The sequence below is a fragment of the Lepidochelys olivacea genome (assembly GCF_965140295.1).
Source record: "Lepidochelys olivacea isolate rLepOli2 genome assembly, chromosome: 12".
In the NCBI taxonomy this organism is placed as follows: domain Eukaryota; kingdom Metazoa; phylum Chordata; order Testudines; family Cheloniidae; genus Lepidochelys; species Lepidochelys olivacea.
In genome coordinates, this window is record NC_140422.1 from 5,127,299 (window position 1) to 5,144,465 (window position 17,167).

Consider the following 17,167-nt stretch of genomic DNA (forward strand, 5'->3'; position numbering starts at 1 on the left):
GGTAGAGGGGTGCAGCTGGGGGGTTCAGGAGCCGGGGGGGGCGCTGGGGGGTTCGGGAGCCGGGGGGGCAGGGGGGTTGAGGGGCTGGGGCGGGGGGGTGCAGCTGGGGGGTTCGGGAGCCGGGGGGGGCGCTGGGGGGTTCGGGAGCCGGGGGGGGCAGGGGGGTTGAGGGGCTGGGGCGGGGTGGAGGGGTGCAGCTGGGGGGTTCGGGAGCCGGGGGGGCGCTGGGGGGTTGAGGGGCTGGGGCGGGGGGGGTGTAGCTGGGGAGTTCGGGAGCCGGGGGGGCAGGGGGGTTGAGGGGCTGGGGCGGGGGGGGTGCAGCTGGGGGGTTCGGGAGCCGGGGGGGGCAGGGGGGTTGAGGGGCTGGGACGGGGTGAAGGGGTGCAGCTGGGGGGTTCGGGAGCCAGGGGGGCGCTGGGGGGTTGAGGGGCTGGGGCGGGGGGGTGCAGCTGGGGGGTTCGGGAGCCGGGGGGGCGCTGGGGGGTTGAGGGGCTGGGGCGGGGGGGTGCAGCTGGGGGGTTCGGGAGCCGGGGGGGCAGGGGGTTTGAGGGGCTGGGGCGGGGGGGTGCAGCTGGGGGGTTCGGGAGCCGGGGGGGGCGCTGGGGGGTTCGGGAGCCGGGGGGGCAGGGGGGTTGAGGGGCTGGGGCGGGGGGGGTGCAGCTGGGGGGTTCGGGAGCCGGGGGGGCGCTGGGGGGTTGAGAGGCTGGGGCGGGGGGGGTGCAGCTGGGGGGTTCGGGAGCCGGGGGGGCAGGGGGGTTGAGGGGCTGGGGCGGGGGGGGGTGCAGCTGGGGGGTTCGGGACCGGGGGGGTGTAGCTGGGGGGTTCGGGACCGGGGGGGCGCTGGGGGGTTCGGGAGCCGGGGGGGGGCAGGGGGGTTGAGGGCTGGGGCGGGGGGTGCAGCTGGGGGGTTCGGGACCGGGGGGGGCGCTGGGGGGTTCGGGAGCCGGGGGGGCAGGGGGGTTGAGGGGCTGGGACGGGGTGAAGGGGTGCAGCTGGGGGGTTCGGGAGCCGGGGGGGGCGCTGGGGGGTTCGGTAGCCGGGGGGGCAGGGGGGTTGAGGGGCTGGGGCGGGGGGGTGTAGCTGGGGGGTTCGGGACCGGGGGGGGCGCTGGGGGGTTGAGGGGCTGGGGCGGGGGGGTGCAGCTGGGGGGTTCGGGAGCCGGGGGGCAGGGGGGTTGAGGGGCTGGGGCGGGGGGGTGCAGCTGGGGGGTTCGGGACCGGGGGGGGCGCTGGGGGGTTGAGGGGCTGGGGCGGGGGGGTGCAGCTGGGGGGTTCGGGAGCCGGGGGGGGCAGGGGGGTTGAGGGGCTGGGGCGGGGGGGTGCAGCTGGGGGGTTCGGGAGCCGGGGGGGGGCGCTGGGGGCGGTCCCGCCCGACGTGCCCGTGACGTCCCCTCCCGCTCTCTCCCGGGGCCGGGGCCGGCGCAGCCCGGCGGCGCCCGGCGAGCGGAGCGGGCGCGATGCAGCCCCCCACGGGCCCCGCGCTGGCCCCTGCCCCCGGGAGCTCGCCGGGGCCGGGGCCGGCCCCGGGCTCGCCGCTGCTCCGCTGGCAGTGGCGGGAGGTGCAGGCGCCGTGCCTGGTGGCGGGCTGGATCCTGGTGGCCAGCCTGGCCAAGATCGGTGAGTCCCCGCGGGATCCGGCCCAGGACCGGCCCGGGGTGCGTGGCCCTGCCCCCGATCCCGGCCGCTTCTCTCCTGCGGCCTCGCCCCGGCCACCCCCCTGCCCCGTCCCGGGGCCGCCCCCGGGAGAGCCCGGGCTCCGCGTCTGGCCGCGCAAGGACCCAGGAGTCCCGGGGAAGGGGGCACCGGGCGGCTGCGGGGGGAGCCCAGTGCGGAGCCCGCAGCGGGTCGGCCCCCACCCGGCACTGCCGGTGCCTCTCCCCGCCCAGAGCCGGCGCAGCTCGGCAGGCACCCCGGGGACACCGTGCGCTGAGCTCCTCTGGGGCTGGCCGCTGGGCAGGGTGCCGACAGGGGAACGCATGAAGAGGGGATGGAGCTGGGCTTCCAACCCGGGGGTGACCAGCAGCTGGCAGGGGGTTGCAAGCCCATTATGGGGGGAGGGCGGGCAGGACCAGTGGGGGGTTTTCTCCTGTAACAGTGGGGTGTGGGATTGGAAAAGGAGGAGCTGGAGAATAATCCGGCTTAGATCATAATGCCACGGTACGGGCAGTGCCCTGTCCTCTCTCCCCTTGCTCGGTGTGTGCTCAGACTGCAAGCTGGTCAGGCCAGGGCTGGGTCCTCCTGTCAGGGCCAAGCGCATTGTGGGTGCTCCCGAGTACAAGTGGTAACCTCCAACAATTCTGGTCCCCTTGCCTCAGAAAGGGTACAGCCGACTAGAGGGGCCCAGAGAAGGGCAGTAAACGTGATCGGTAGAGCCCAGCGCGGTTACAAAATCTGTATCTGCATCTGATCCTCATACATGGTCCGCAGATGTCTGCAGATTTGCAGGGCTCTAGTGATTAGTGGCATATGAAGATTTCTGCTGGAAGGGAGATTAAATAGATTAGGGCAATAGAGTTTAGGTGACAGATGAATAAAAGGGTCTATGACTGGTCTATATGCAGAGGCATGGATAACCTAGAGGAGGTCTCTCAGGTGCTCCTGTTCATCCTTTCTCATCATCCTATAACAAATCACCCAATGAAATTCAAAGGCACCAAATTAAAGCTGTTAACATTTTTACACAGTTCCCAGCTGTGGAACTCACTGCCACAAGATGTCGTTGACGCCAAGAACATCGTGTTATTCAAAGAGGGTTAATGAACATCCACAATGACATGAGATAGGATAGAAATATCTGAGCGATATAAACCTTGATGCCTCACACCAGAAAACGGGCTCTGCTTGGCGAGGGTTAGGAAGACATTTCCCCTGTGTACTCTGGCAGGCACGGAAGGGAGAGCACCGCATGCCTAGTCCTGGGTGAGGACTAGAGCCCTTGGCACAGCAGAGAAATTCTAGAGAGTCATAAGGATGAAGACGGTGAGAGTGAGACAAGGTCATGGAGGGACACGAGAAGGTGGTGACTAGAGCTGGTTGAAGCTCAGAGTTTCTGTTCTGATATTCTGAAATTTCCTTTTGTTCCAAATCAGAAATATTGAAATGACCAAATTAAAACCCTCTCATAAGTTCTTGTCAAAAAATTAGACATTGATCCATATGTATCATTGCCTGGGTGTTTTCCGGGGGAGAGAGATTCTGGTGGAAACTTTCCAGCTACTGTAGTGCTGACCTGGCTGGAGGGGGGAGAGGACAGGGATTCTTATAGCCACATTCTGCATAAAGTGCGCGAGGTGGAGGCGAGAAGCAGAGTGTCCCGAGAGAGGAAGATCATGATAATCCAGGCAAGAGGTGAGCCCGGCACATACAGAGGAATTGGTTGAGGGGAAACGCTTGCTGCACTGGGCGAGGAGGAGCTGGGGGTCCCAACCCCTTGGGTATGGTAAGGGAGGGGCAGGGGTTGGTGATACAGGCCCTCAGGCAGGGTGACAATGTGCTGGGGCACATCTGGAGGGTGAGCGTGGGGCTGCTAGGTCAGTCGCTCCCAGATCTGAGTAAGGACATGGTTTTGTTTTTGCGGTACCAGGGAAATGACAGTAGGTTCTGTTCTCTTCAGCAGCGGTGGAGCCCAGACCTGCCCTCAGCCAGCAGAGCTCAGACGCACTTAGCCAGGGAAAAGCTCGTCAGGCTATTGCTTTATCGATGGTGAAGTCGCCTTACAGGGGTGACAGATGGGGCGACCCCTTGCCGTGTCTCTGGGGTCCATTGTGTAACATGAATGGTTTCTGGGTGATTGTGTTCTGCTTCATGGGGCAGGGCTAGCTCAGCTCCTCCAGGGACTAAACCCGGTGGCTGGTGATTAAGGCAAGACAGCCAGGTTGTAACCCACCCGAAAAGTACCACCTTCCTGGACGGGCTCACATACCGCTTCAGACTGGATTCTCCAGAGGCAAACAGACAAAGAAAGGACTTTTGGATCAATAGCCCGAGTTTAAACTGACTCAGGGCCTGCTTCTGATCCAGCAACCGGACAGGACCTTCTGTCCAAGGGGGTCCCAATCCTTCCTGGGAAGGGTTGGAAGGCCCTGATTTACTAGGACCCCACAAGACTGCAGGGTCTGCTAAGCTTTTAGCATGCTTGTAGGATCATTTATTATTTGTATGTGGTTTCTCTGTAATGCTTTCACCTTAAGAGTAGATGTGTTTGCTGAGAAGGGGCTGCACGGTGACTTGTGATTGCTCGCAATACGCTGCTTGTAGTGCTCCGAGAGACAGCAAAGCGTCTGTTTGAGCAGTCTGGCTTGCTGGGGATATCGCAGTGTAATGCAGGAAGCTGTGCAGCCTTAAAACCCCTGCGGGTCTCTGCCCAAGAAAAGGAGCAGCTGGGGGCTGGAAACCTTAAGTGGCTGCCCTCAAGGGACCCCAGATGGGGAATACAGATGTAGCTGCCCTGAAATTGTGACACCAGGCTCCACTGAGTCTTCCCTGTCCCTGGTCTGAGTCCTATTTCCACGTGACTGAGGTAGAATGAGAGGAGAGAAGCTAGAAGGGGCCCGAGTGTCTCTGGATTGGAGCAGCTAGTGCTCCCTGTTGGGGGCAACTGCCTCTGGAGGGGGGTTGGTGCTGCCTGCATGTGCTAGCAGAGTGGTCCCCAACCTTTCTTGTGGGAATAGCATATTGCTATTCCCAGAAAACTGGCGGACGCCAGACACCCCGCCACTGAAATACTGCCGAGAAACGGCAATGCTTCTCGGCGGCATTTCGGCGGTGGGGTGTCCTGCGGGCGCACAAAAATGCCCCGGCGGGCACCGCGTTGGGGACCCCAGTGCTAGCAGCTCTTGTCGGCAGGGTGGATACGATTGTTATCCATGTGGTGGCTCTTAGCTCTGCTAGCAGGGAGGCCATCCTGATGCTCAAGAGGAGTGGCTGCAGGGCCCTGAAGGGCAGCACTGGAGTCATGACAAACACTCTTACCCAGCTGCTGGCTCTCGCGTGCCCCGCGGAATTGGAGCTCTGCTAACCAGGGAGAGAACTGGATCCCTTGGCTGCGTGTTTGTCAGGCACGTGTCTGGGTCTTAAATCTGCTAAGGGGGGGCCCTGCGTGAGAAGTGTGAGCAAACAGCCAGCTAGTTCTTCTGCTGTTCCCTTGGGGTGGGGGTGGGGGGATTCTGAGCTGACAGAAGTTGTTGCTGAGTTCCCCCCAGTTGATGGTGTCAAGTTAGCTACGCAAGGGTTCAACGTCCACCATGGCTGGCGGAGAGGGAGAGTCCTGTTTTCAAAAGTACTCAACTCGAGACGCTGTAAAGGGGCCCCCTTGCCTGGTGTGTGTTAGCTGGAGTGCTACTGACAGTGAGAGGTCTTCTCCCCAAACAGTTAGTTATTGCAGTGGGTAGAGCCCACACAGATCCCTGCTCCTCTAGCCGCAGGTCCATTTCACAAGCACCGGAATACGCTGAAAGGCAGTCTCTTGTATACCGGCGTCTAGCCACGGAACCTGCCTGTCTGGGGAAGTCTTATTACTTCTTGGTCTATAAGCTAGCTCCTCGCTGGTGACCACTTGGGAAATTTCAGGGACCAGCAAGACTGCTTCTCAGTGCCATGCTCCTGGGATGCTTAAAATTGTAGAGGCAAAAGAACAGACCAAAATCTGTGAGGAGAAGGGTCATCCTTGTCAGAACAACCACCTTTGTGTCCAGTGGAGAATTTTCATCCTGTTCCAACACTTCGTTGGAGGTGCCAGAGCTCAGGCTGAAGCCAGTGCTCCATTCAGAGACTTTTAAGTTGCGGGAGCTCCTTGTCTGAAGTTTTCTGGGAGTGATGCATAATTGTCATGTCTGTCCACAGTGGAGGATTGCAATTATTTCTATGGCAAGGTCGCACAAAATCAAAGGGTTTTTCACAATGAATAAACATTCTCCTGGTTGTCCTGTCCTTCATCTCTGAAGGCCAGCTTTCTGTGCAAGGCCAAGCAGTCACACACGGGCATTTGAGCACGTCGCTGATTAAAATGGCACTTATTATTCCCTTGGTGTAGGAGTTTTTCAGAGGTTTTTCTGTGGTTTCATATCAGCAATGCTCTCATAGCAACTGCAAATCAGCCTCGCTGCATGGTATTTTGGATGCTGTCTGTGATGGTTAGGCGCTGAAGTTAATTCATGGGTGGCCAAGTTACAGTTGCTGTGGGAACCTTAATTCTCAGATTCCTGCTTTATGTGTGTAAAATTAGAGCTCTCCGCCCTCCCCTGATCGCTGCACCATGACTACAAAGGAGTTTGCATTTCTGCATTGGTTTGTACAGGTTGTGGGTGTTTTTGTGGCACTCGTGGAGGGAGTATCCAACCACATGGTGCACAGCGTGTGTTAAGGCAACAACCATTCACGTGCTTGAGGAGCTGGTACCCAGTTCCTCCCGCACTGAGGAGAGCGAAAAGAGGGCATGGTCTGCCCCCACAGCTAGACTCGATTCCTGCAGGCTACTCCATGGGATGGCGAGCATACATGTTCGGGCTTTGTAGCACCCGGCACCCAGGAGCTCCCTGGCAGTGCAGAGTGCAGGCCTACTGTGCCCTTGCCAGCTAGCCCCACTCAGGAAGTGGGCACCACAGTCTGCATTAGCGGAAGCTGCTGTGAGGCCCCCAGTTAGTGCCAGGGAGAGCCCACGACCGCTGTGTGGCCGTCACGGGCAGCCACAGAAGGAAGGGCTGTCTCCTGGCCAGAGCTGTCCTCTGGGGAGCCGGATGCCGAAATGTATTTCCCATGAGCCCAGGGCAGAGAGGGGCGGGTGCCCTTGGCTGCAGGAAACTGTCACGTTCTTCCACTTTATGCTGGTAGCTTTTTGCTTGGCCTTTTCCAACTCTCTTGCCTTGCTGTGGTCTTCTCCGGGCTTGTCTAGATGAGCTTGTGTCTGCACTGCAACTAAACTCCCCCTGTCCAGAGACAACCCGCTCTAGCCCTGGCCCGTGGCTCCCTTTGGTCCTGACTTGTGTGACTGCAAAGCCCCTGGGCTCTAGAAGTTGGGGAGAGTCTCACCTGGCGTCTGGTTTCATCCATGTCCCCTCACTGAGAGCTCTGTGCCAGCTGCTGGGCCGTGGCTAGTGCTTTGTCCATGCCGGAGGTGAGTAATGGCATATTATCCTCTCATGAACTTGGCTAGTACATTTGCTCCGTGCCCTACGTCAGTGGGCAGCCCGGGGCGCAGAGCCAAGCCAGTGCTGGGTTTGTGCCAGGGAGTGCGTGGACCTTCTGGGGACACTGACCCTGGCCTGGGGAAATGGAGGAGGGGCTCAGGGATGGAAGGGAAGGAGACCGGAAGGAGAGAGGGCTGGGAAGGAAATGGAACAAAGGTGGGGTACCCTGTGTGCAGGAGAGAGAGAACGGCAGTCATGGAGACAAGGGTCATAGCAGGGGCAGGAGAAATGGGTTTGGGGGAGAAAGGGGCAAAAACGCAAGACAAGGCTGGCGGTGGGTTTGGTCATGTTCCAACCAGCATGATCCCCAAATAGCTGGTGCCCTCAACACCTGTCACATTGCTGCTGCAGCCCCCCCGGGAACTGCACCTCCTGGTTGAGTGGGCAGCCTTTGCTCTCGGTCCCAGGCTGCTCTGAGCTATTCTCAGCTAGAGAGACTGAGCCAGCGCCTCTCGGATGTGTCCAGGATGCACCGCTCCTCTGCCGCCTCCTCCCCTGCAGCCTTCCTGATGCCTCCCTGAGACGCTTGCCCCTTGATCTGACCGGGTCACTGCCCCCGGTCCTCATCAGGGCAGTGGCGGATTACCGCATGGGCCCATGGGGCCCGTGCCCAGGGGCCCTGCCCAATTTGGGGCCCCCGGAAAAATATCCGCCTGCCACGGCCCCTGGGCTGGAGGAGCTCTCGCCTCCTGCCACGGCCCCTGGGCTGGACGAGCTCTCCCTTCCTGCCAGGGCCGTGGTGGGGGCACAGAGTTTCTGTGGTCTCGGGGCTGCAGCAGTGGCAGGGGGCGGTGGTTGAAAGCAGCAAGTGGAGGGCAGGACTGCAGAGAAAGGAGCGGAACTGGGTGGGGGCGGGGCCACGGGGGGAAGGGGTGGAACAGGGGCGGGGCCACAGGGGAAGGGGTGGAATGGGGGTGGGGCCACAGGGGAAGGGGTGGGGCAGGGCCATGGTTCTGGCACTGGGAGCCCCAGGTGACCTTAACCCGCCTCTGATTCAGGGTCAAGCTTTTCATCCTCCGCTTGTGGGCCCTGCCCATCTCTGCTCCTCTCTACTTATCCCCTTTGTCTCTTATCACGTGGTCCGGGATCTCTCCAGTAATACTAGCCCCGGATGACCATTTGTTCACCTCTCCCACAAGTGTCTTTGCTCGTTCTTTCACGCCCCCCCGGTCAGGCCATGCCCTCTCTGAGCTAGTCCATGGCACCCAGGTCTCGCCTCCATCCCAGCCCTCCTCAGCCCCACCCCCTCCCTGGCGCCTCCAAGAAATCAGCAGACGGCTGCTGGCGAGAGCGGCTCAGACTGTCCCGTTGCTCCCCTGCCCTTTCCTTAGCCATCCCGACTGTGCCAGGCAGCTTTAGCCGCTGTGCCGCCTTACCCAGCGCCCCCACCGTGAGCAAGTGCTGCCCCATCCTAGGCTCCTGGCTCCGCGGCTGCCACCTCGGGGTCTAGCTGACCACCGTACTGGGGTCGGGAAGGAATTTCCGCCAGGTCAGATTGGCAGTGTCCTGGGGTTTCACCTTCCCCTGCGGCGTGGGGTGCGGGTCGCTTGCCAGGATCATCTGGGACATCTCACTTCATCATTTCCATGCATCTCGGTCCCCCCCATTCGCCGCCTGAGGCACATAACATGACGCCAGGATAAAGGGGACGGGGCAGCATGGGGTGGCGTGGAATGAACCCTGAACAGAGCAGAGCTCTCTGCTAAGATTAGTGTCTGCCCCGGGAGGGGAAGCCATGTCCTGTTTGCAGCAGCGCCTCCCGCTCCCTCATGCGCAGGCAGGATGGGACTCCTGGCATTGCTGAGAGGACTGGGGGTGGGGACGGGTGTAGGTCTTCAGGGGGAGCCGGGAGGAGCTGGATGTCCCACAGCTCTGATCCCCCGCCTGAGGGTGGAACCCCTAAGCTCCTCGGGGATGCGCCACAGAGTTCTCTTCCTGTGGGAAGCGGATTCTGTCTCCTGCAGTGAGCTGAGTACGGCGCCTTTCCGGGGTTGCACACGCACACGGGGCCCTTTGGCCCGTCTGGGTGTAGGAGCTAGTGGAAGCGACCTGCAGACATGGGGCTTCCAGGGCACAGAATGGCCCTTTCACCTGGTGAGACTCGTTGGGCTGTGGCTTAGCCTGAGGGCTGCTCTCAGGGCACGACCACTGCTGCCGGGAGGAGCATTCGGACTCAGCAGTGAAATCCCTCTCCGCTCTCAAACTGCGCTGCAGACTGTCAGACCGGCCCAACTCCTCACCATGCAAACAGCTAGCCGTTGTCAGCCTTGGGAGCTGGGGGCGCGAGTGCGGTTGGAGGAGGAGGGTGTACATGAAAAAAATGGAAAAGGCAGGAATTGTTCCCCTTTGGAATATGGCTCTTTGCCTGGGGTTTGTGCCCTGGGTGCAAAGGGCGCTAGATACTGATCCTGCGGGTGTTCAGTGGAACGGCTGGCTGTGGCCTTCATCTTTCTCCTTCCTCCTCTTCTCAGAGCTTGTGCTGGTAACTTCAGGACTGGGCCACATGCACCTCGTGTCTCTCCCTGAGGCATTTGCGGTCACTGGCTGCTCCCAGGGCCCAGCTGCAGGGTGTGCACTGAGCCAGAGGCCCGGGCGTGACCAGCCTGGCACACCCTTTCCTCCACAACTGCTTTGGTTTGCGTTTCTCTTTCTGAGATGTCTATGGCCAGCCTTCCTGTCGTGCCTGCTGTGGGGGAACAAGCTGCAGCCCTCCATGGAACTGCTGTGGAGTCGCCTACCTGGCGTTCGGAGTCAGCAGGAAAGGGCCTTCAAGCCCTCACGCTGGGGTCAGTTTTTCCTCCTGGCTCTGTCGGCGGCTCCATGGTGCCCCGCAGAAGGGTCAGTCGTATGTTCTAAGTCCTGGCACCGCACCCAGCGAGGCGAGTGGGGCTTCGGGCATGTTTACCTGAGCGGGGAGAGGAGAGCCGTGTGCAGAATATCCGCTGGCGAGGTCAGTGCCCCGTTAACTCTCGCTCACCATTCACAGCACTTCGTATTTCCCAGTGCCAGGACCTGACAATACAGTCAGAGGGCAGGTCACCCCCACACCCCCAAAAGCACCCAAGGGCATTTCAGACGTGCTGCCCTGAGGGGGCACTGGCCCAGTGCAGAGAAGTAGTGAGAGCAGGGCCGGAGACACCGCAGGGAGATCATGCGGCCCCTCAGCCAGGCCAGCACACAGCATCGTTCTCTGGGTATAAATACATGTCTGACTCACTCCTTGTGGGTGTTGCCGCAGCGGAGGGTTTCTGGGAGCAATGCAGGTGCAGGGAGGGTGATGGCCGGATATGCCAGCTGTGTGAGAGACAATGTGAGGGGCACGCCCAGCATTGGGATGGGGAGGCGATGGGCCAGCGTTAGTCAGGGCCTTGAAGGTGAGGACGAGAAGTTGATGGTTGATTTGGTGATGTAGGGGAAACCATTCAGAGGAGGATGGGGTGAGGTTGACAAACCAGGAGGATCTGAGCACCTGCATTTGGGGCAGATTGTCATGGGTGGGGGTGAGAGTTGGTTCTCAGACACATTGTGGAGGAAGAAATGTAAAGATCTTGACCTGCCCTAGATGTGTGGGGTGAGGGAGAGGGAGGAGTCAGCTGCTGGTGAGACCTCTGTGGGGAGATAGGTCACGAATGGAAAAGTAGATGTGTGTGCCACCAGCATGGACATGGTAGCTGAAGCTGGATGAAGGGGTGAGACCCCCCAAGAGAAAAGGTGTGAGGGGAGAAAAGGAGGGAGCCCTGCAGGGACCCCAGAGAAAACCCTTATGGGGACAAGAGGCACCCAATGAAACCTAGAGGAAACGTATTTAAAACTGATGAAAGGAAGTAACCTTTTCACATAACACACATTCAACCTATGGAACTCACTGCCACAAGATGTCAGCGAGGTCACAAGCTTAGTCGGATTCTCAAGCAGCTCGGATGTTTGTATGGATAATCAGAATCAGGTATGGTGACTAGCAGCTGCCTGCATGCCCTTGGGACCCATCTTGGATGCTGAGCCCCTTGGCAGCACTTACAGTTCAGAGGTGTCTTTCCCAGGCACCACCGCACTGACAGGCCCTGGGTGCCGTCTGGGGCGTAAGCTGAGTCTTTGTTGAAGCGTTTCTTGCTGTGATTAATTCAGTGAAGAAGACTGTGGCCTCTAATGAAAGCTGCAGGGAGAAGTTGGGGAGGGAAATTCTTGGGGTTCCAGCGGGAGCTGCAGGGGGCCCTGGGGAGGGGAAAGAGGCCATGTGCCCTGTGCCCATCTGAGAGAGAAAGTCATGCAGCCTGGGGGCCGGGGATTGAATCAGTGCTGGGAACATTTGGTTTCCCCTGCCGCAGCGTGTTTCTCCATGAGTTCCCGTGATCTCATGGGGTTAGGCACAGGCTTGTGTGCCTGCATTTTGGGGTGGCACCAGTGATCAACCTGCAGCCAGGAGATGGTTGCCCAGCAGTGATTGGTAATGGGGAGACCACTGTGTTAGCATGTGTGTGTGTGTGCAGGGAGGTGCCATGTTACCAGAGAGACGCCCCTGCCAGAGACAGCAAATCCCATCTCACCCGCAGGGCCCAAGGCAGCTGAGACTGGCTGAGTCCCGATGGCCTGTGCTGGCTCCCTGTGCTCACTGAGGATGGCTCTGCTCACTCACTGATCCTGTTTACTGACTGCTACAAGCCCTTCTCCAGAGCCCAGCCAGGATCAGAGCTGGGAGCTAGGGATCCTCATGCCATTGTGAGCGGCCAGCAGGGCCTGCTGCAGACAGACCAAAGGCATGGAGTTCAAAGGCTTTGGGAGCTACCCTAGAGCTGTGGACAAAGCTCAGTGATCCCTGCTCAGCATCATGCCAAGCCTGGGAAGTGCTGGGCATCTCGCTGAGCCGAACAGTGAACGTCTGCTGAAAGGTTTTCAAGTGTTGATCAGTAATGTGCTCTCAGACCAGGGAGGGGATCGTACGTGGCCACGGCTCCAGGCCTTCTTGTTTTTAAGCTCAAAGAAAATGCCTAAAAGCTCCCAACACCCAAACAACATGGGCTCCGTAGCGCCCCAAAAGGAGGCCTCTAGTGCACTTACTATCAGGCCAGGTACCGATCATCTGGGCAGAAGTCACTGTCTGTGCCTGTTGGCTTGGGGGCTTCTTGGGGAAGATCATGACTGGTCTTCGCTACGTTGGCCAGGAGGGCCCTGCGCTGCATTGTCGTTTCCTGGGGAGGCCGTCTTGGGTGGCAGAGGGTGAGTGAGACAAGGTCAGCAGCATGCAACAGCGTCATGTGCTGCAGGAGTCCGGGTTTGGGGTCTGACAGCGGCAGAGGGGTAGGCAGGTCCCAGATGGGCCTGCTAGAAAGGAGACGCCAAGGAGACCCTTCTGTCCTGCCCGGTGTTGCTGTATGCACGCTCTTTGCCTTTGTCACACAGCTGACGGATTGGTGTGGCAGTATGAGCCGTTTGCCCAACAATCCCATTTGGTAGCCGTTTAAGATTCATTCCAAGACCCTAAATGGAATAAAACTCTTTAAAAAACCCTCTCAATCCAGTGCCACGCTGGCACCTTTCTGCATGTTGCACTTTTTGCAGATAAGTCACTATGCGGGAAAGCTGCGCGCCTCTGTCTGGGGATTTGATCGTGTGTGTTCTGCAGCAAGTGGTCCGACACTGTCCTCTCTGCTGGCTGAGGCCGCTGCAGGGAAGGCTCTTGATGCTGCTTGGAGAGCGAAGGGGGCGTTAGTCCCTCTGACCGTTCCTCAGGGAGGTGTCTGGGCTGCAGGACTGGGGTGAACGGGGGCTGCCTGCAGGAAAACGAGAAAGACTGATCGATTGATTCTTTGGTTTCTATACAATACCAAAGGTGACAATTTAGAAGAAAATAACAGCAAATGAATTTCTCTGTGTTAACCGGGAATTAATCGAACCCAGAAGTCGGATAATAAACACCCCACTGACTTTCAGCACGACAGACAAGGGCCTGAAAGAACCGAGGGACTTGAACGTCTCTGCTTCTTTAGAGCCTGAACTAGGAGTGCCTTGTAGCCAGCTGTATAGAGAGCCAGGACACCCGTGTGCAGCTGGGCCCTGGGGCAGCTGGGATGTCCTGGGACACCGGTGCCCGGCTGGGCCATGTGTATGTGGCTCTGGGGCAGCTGGGATGTGCTGGGACGCCGGTGCGTGGCTGGGCCGTGTATACGTGGCCACGGGGCAGGCGGGATGTCCTGGGACGCCGGTGCCCAGCTGGGCCGTGTGTACGTGGCCCTGGGGCAGGCTGGGATATCCTGGGACGCCAGTGCCCGGCTGGGCCGTGTGTACGTGGCCCTGGGGCAGGCTGGGATATCCTGGGATGCCGGTGCCCGGCTGGGCCGTGTGTACATGGCCCTGGGGCAGGCTGGGATGTCCTGGGACGCCGGTGCCCAGCTGGGCCGTGTGTACGTGGCCCTGGGGCAGGCTGGGATGTCCTGGGACACCGGTGCCCGGCTGGGCCATGTGTATGTGGCTCTGGGGCAGCTGGGATGTGCTGGGACGCCGGTGCGTGGCTGGGCCGTGTGTACGTGGCCACGGGGCAGGCGGGATGTCCTGGGACGCCGGTGCCCAGCTGGGCCGTGTGTACGTGGCCCTGGGGCAGGCTGGGATGTCCTGGGACGCCAGTGCCCGGCTGGGCTGTGTGTACGTGACCCTGGGGCAGGCTGGGATGTCCTGGGACGCCGGTGCCCGGCTGGGCCGTGTGTACGTGGCCCTGGGGCAGGCTGGGATGTCCTGGGACGCCGGTGCCCAGCTGGGCCGTGTGTACGTGGCCCTGGGGCAGGCTGGGATGTCCTGGGACGCCGGTGCCCGGCTGGGCCGTGTGTACGTGACCCTGGGGCAGGCTGGGATCTTTCCTCATTCCCCGGGACCCCATGTAGTCCTTTGAGGAAGCCCTATTGCAGCATCAGTGCATTGGGGATGGTGGCACACTCCCAGAGCGTTGTAAGCTGGGGCTTGGGGCCTTCTGCCCGGCTGCAGGCCCCGCAGTGATGCCCTGTTCCCTGTCTACACTGCAGTGTTCCAGCTGTCCAGGAAGGTGACGTCCGTGGTCCCGGAGAGCTGCCTTCTCATCCTGCTGGGGCTGGGCCTCGGGGGCATTGTTCTGGCCATCGCTAAGAGAGCTGAGTACCAGCTGGAGCCCAGCCTGTTCTTCCTCTTCCTCCTTCCCCCCATTGTCCTGGACTCGGGCTATTTCATGCCTAGCCGGCTGTTCTTTGACAATCTCGGGGCAATCCTGACCTACGCGGTGATTGGCACGCTGTGGAATTCCTTCACCACCGGAGCGGCCCTCTGGGGCGTGAAGCAAGCGGGGCTGATGGGTAAGTGAGCTGGGTCCCCCGGGGACGTCTGCCCCTCTTGCAACGTGTGGGGCTGGTGGCAGGGCAGCCGGAGTTGGATGGTAACTGAACTGGACATCTCTCCCACTCATCCCAGGGAGGCCTGGAATGATCTGGGTGTTCATTAAACCACATGCCGGGGAATGACAAAGGAATTTAAAAAACCCATGAGTGAGTCTGTGGTGAATTGCACATGCACCTACACTGCATTCTTGACCCCCGTGCTTCGCAAGCATGCCTCACAATTCCTATATTCGTAATACTGGCCCTTATGAGGGACCCTCTCACTAAGGATCCCTTTCTAAGGATCAGCCTTCCATTAGAGGCTGAGTTCTCTTGCGCCTTGCCAGTTTCTCGTCTGTCCGTTGACGAGAAACGGCCAGGTGGTCTTCAACTTAACGCACTTCACTTTTCTGCTTTTGGGATCTGCAGCATTTTGCAAAATGATTATTTTCCCCACATTTATGACAGAGTTTCCCAAAGGCAACACACTGTTTGGGGCCATGCTGTGAATCATAACTTTCCACGTAGCTGTCTATACCCAGTCTCCCCCCAGCAGTGGTTTTCATAGCGAGTGGTTCCACGCTTTTGTAACCCTTCTGCCCGTCATAGTTGGCAGCAATAAAGGCCGGGTTCAGTATCTAGGGGTTCCATTCCAATAACACAATGCAAAACCGGCTCGAGCCCCCACCCAGGGACCTGGGACAAATATATACCACCCCCGCGGGCGCCTCTAAGAGGCAATACTTCCCCTCTCGCAAGCACAGAGTCTGAATGTAGCAAAAGCTTTTTAATAACAGAGAGAAACAATGTGGCATTATGTTGGGGAAACACCACCAACAGAATTCATAACAGAACCCATGAGCAAAAACCCACCCCAAGCAAATTTGGGCCTTTGGTTCTTGAGTCCAGCAACCCAAAAATCACCTAAAGTCCCAAAAGTCCAACAACCCAAAAGTCTCTGTCCCTGGTCAGTGCAGCCCCAGAGTTCAAAAGTTTATCTGCAGAGTTTTACCTCTCAACCTGGGTGGAAATGGGGGGGTTAAGGGGCACCTTACATGGTCTGAAGCCAATTGCCCCACCTCTGCGTGGGGCTCTGCTCTGCTCCACCAGCCATCCCACAAATCGCTCCGCTCTGGCAGCCACTCCGTTCCACCAACCATCCCGTGAACTGCTTCGCAATATAGCTTCAAGTCCCCCCACTACTTAACACAACACTCAGTGATTTCAGCTCTTAGTAATTTTAGCTCTTTAGTGATTTCAGCTCATAGTAGAGGAGCCTCAGTGCTGGTGCACCATTGGTCCAAAGTGATTTCAGCTTAGTAGCCTATAATTAGACTCCTATTAGAATCAAAATTAGCTCTGATATTCCACAGTGGAGAGACAAGGAAGTGCAATTAGCATGTAAGGCACTCACCAAGGGGCTCATGCCACCAAGTATTAATACTTGTCCCCAACCTCTCTCAATTCACAGAGTTTTGGAACCCATGTCCCTTGCCTAGCGAGTGCTGCTTAGTTGTTGGTGAGTCCCTCCATCATAACAAAAGGCCGAGTACAGTTCCACTGTCCTTGATTCACATAATCAGGATAATAACAGTATATTCTTGCCCCAATAACAGAGAAACTGGGGCTCCTACAGCAGCCAAAGTGACCATCTAGGCAGGGTAGGTGTGCCTATGCAAATGAGATCAGCCCCTGAAGGTCTTTTCCACAACCCACCATGACTCGCCACCAGATGTCAGGGTAGAGCTCATCCTGACTCTGCTTACACTTTGATTTGACCTTTTCTGGCTATATTTTTTTGTACTTACTACACCGATAACCCCTTCTGGTGAATTCAGCTCTTTGGCTTGTGCTTTCAGTTTCTGCTGCCCTGCCTATCTGGAGAGCTTTTTCTAAAGTTAAATCTTCACAGAGCAGTCTCTCTCTTAACCCAGTGTCTCTAATGCCGCAAATGGTTCTATCTCTGACCAGAGAATCTGTCAGCTCACCAAAGTCACAGGTTTTAGTGATGCTCCTTAATTCTGTGACATATTGCTCTCCGGTGTCATCAGTTTTTCATGCACGTATAAAATTTGTCTGTCTCAAAGGTCTCATTCCTCTTTGGCATGCAATATGTGACGGGATCCCCGGGATGCAACCTGGAACCATGGAACCACTGTGCCCCATTGACGCTCCAATCTGGGCTGTCTCTCACTATGCGTTGCTAGTGACAAGCAGCAAACCCTTCTAGGCGCTGTTATCACTCAGCACAACCGGATGTGGAGCCCTACGCCCAGCTAGATTGCATGAATGCTCCCAGAGCCACTCATGAATCACACAGAGAAAGGCACCAGCCAATTCCTCCCCAGCTTGCACCCTCCAATTGTACCGTCTTCCACTGCTCAAGATGAGCAGTGCAAGTTTTATTAATTGGTTCACCACTTCATCAGTGGAAAGTGGATATACCTGAGCAAATTTACCAAATACTTCAGGCAACTCACTGGTAAAAATAAACAATAAAACAGATTTATTGACTACAAAAGATACATTTTAAGTGATTATAAGTGATAGGCAAAAAGTCAGTGTGGTTAGCAAAAGAAAAGAAAATATAAGCACACAGTCTAAACTCTCAGACCTATTAGACTGGGCAACATCTAGATTAAGACGTTTT

General features: G+C 58.3%; 1 protein-coding gene across 5 annotated transcripts in view; it reads left to right on the forward strand.

Annotated features, from left to right (window-relative positions):
- Window positions 1-1,456: 1,456 nt before the first annotated feature.
- Window positions 1,457-17,167, forward strand: part of SLC9A5 (solute carrier family 9 member A5) — a gene marked incomplete at its 5' end in the record, with an annotated part of 50,241 nt that continues 34,530 nt past the window's right edge. For 3 of the 5 annotated variants that reach the window (XM_084644416.1, XM_084644417.1, XM_084644415.1), the window contains 2 exons: window positions 1,457-1,616; window positions 14,194-14,496. In XM_084644416.1, coding sequence (XP_084500542.1) covers window positions 1,457-1,616; window positions 14,194-14,496 — 463 coding nt within the window. Of the gene's footprint in view, window positions 1,617-14,193; window positions 14,497-17,167 lie in introns of those variants that run through there. The other 2 variants (XM_084644419.1, XM_084644418.1) reach the window with 1 other exon arrangement.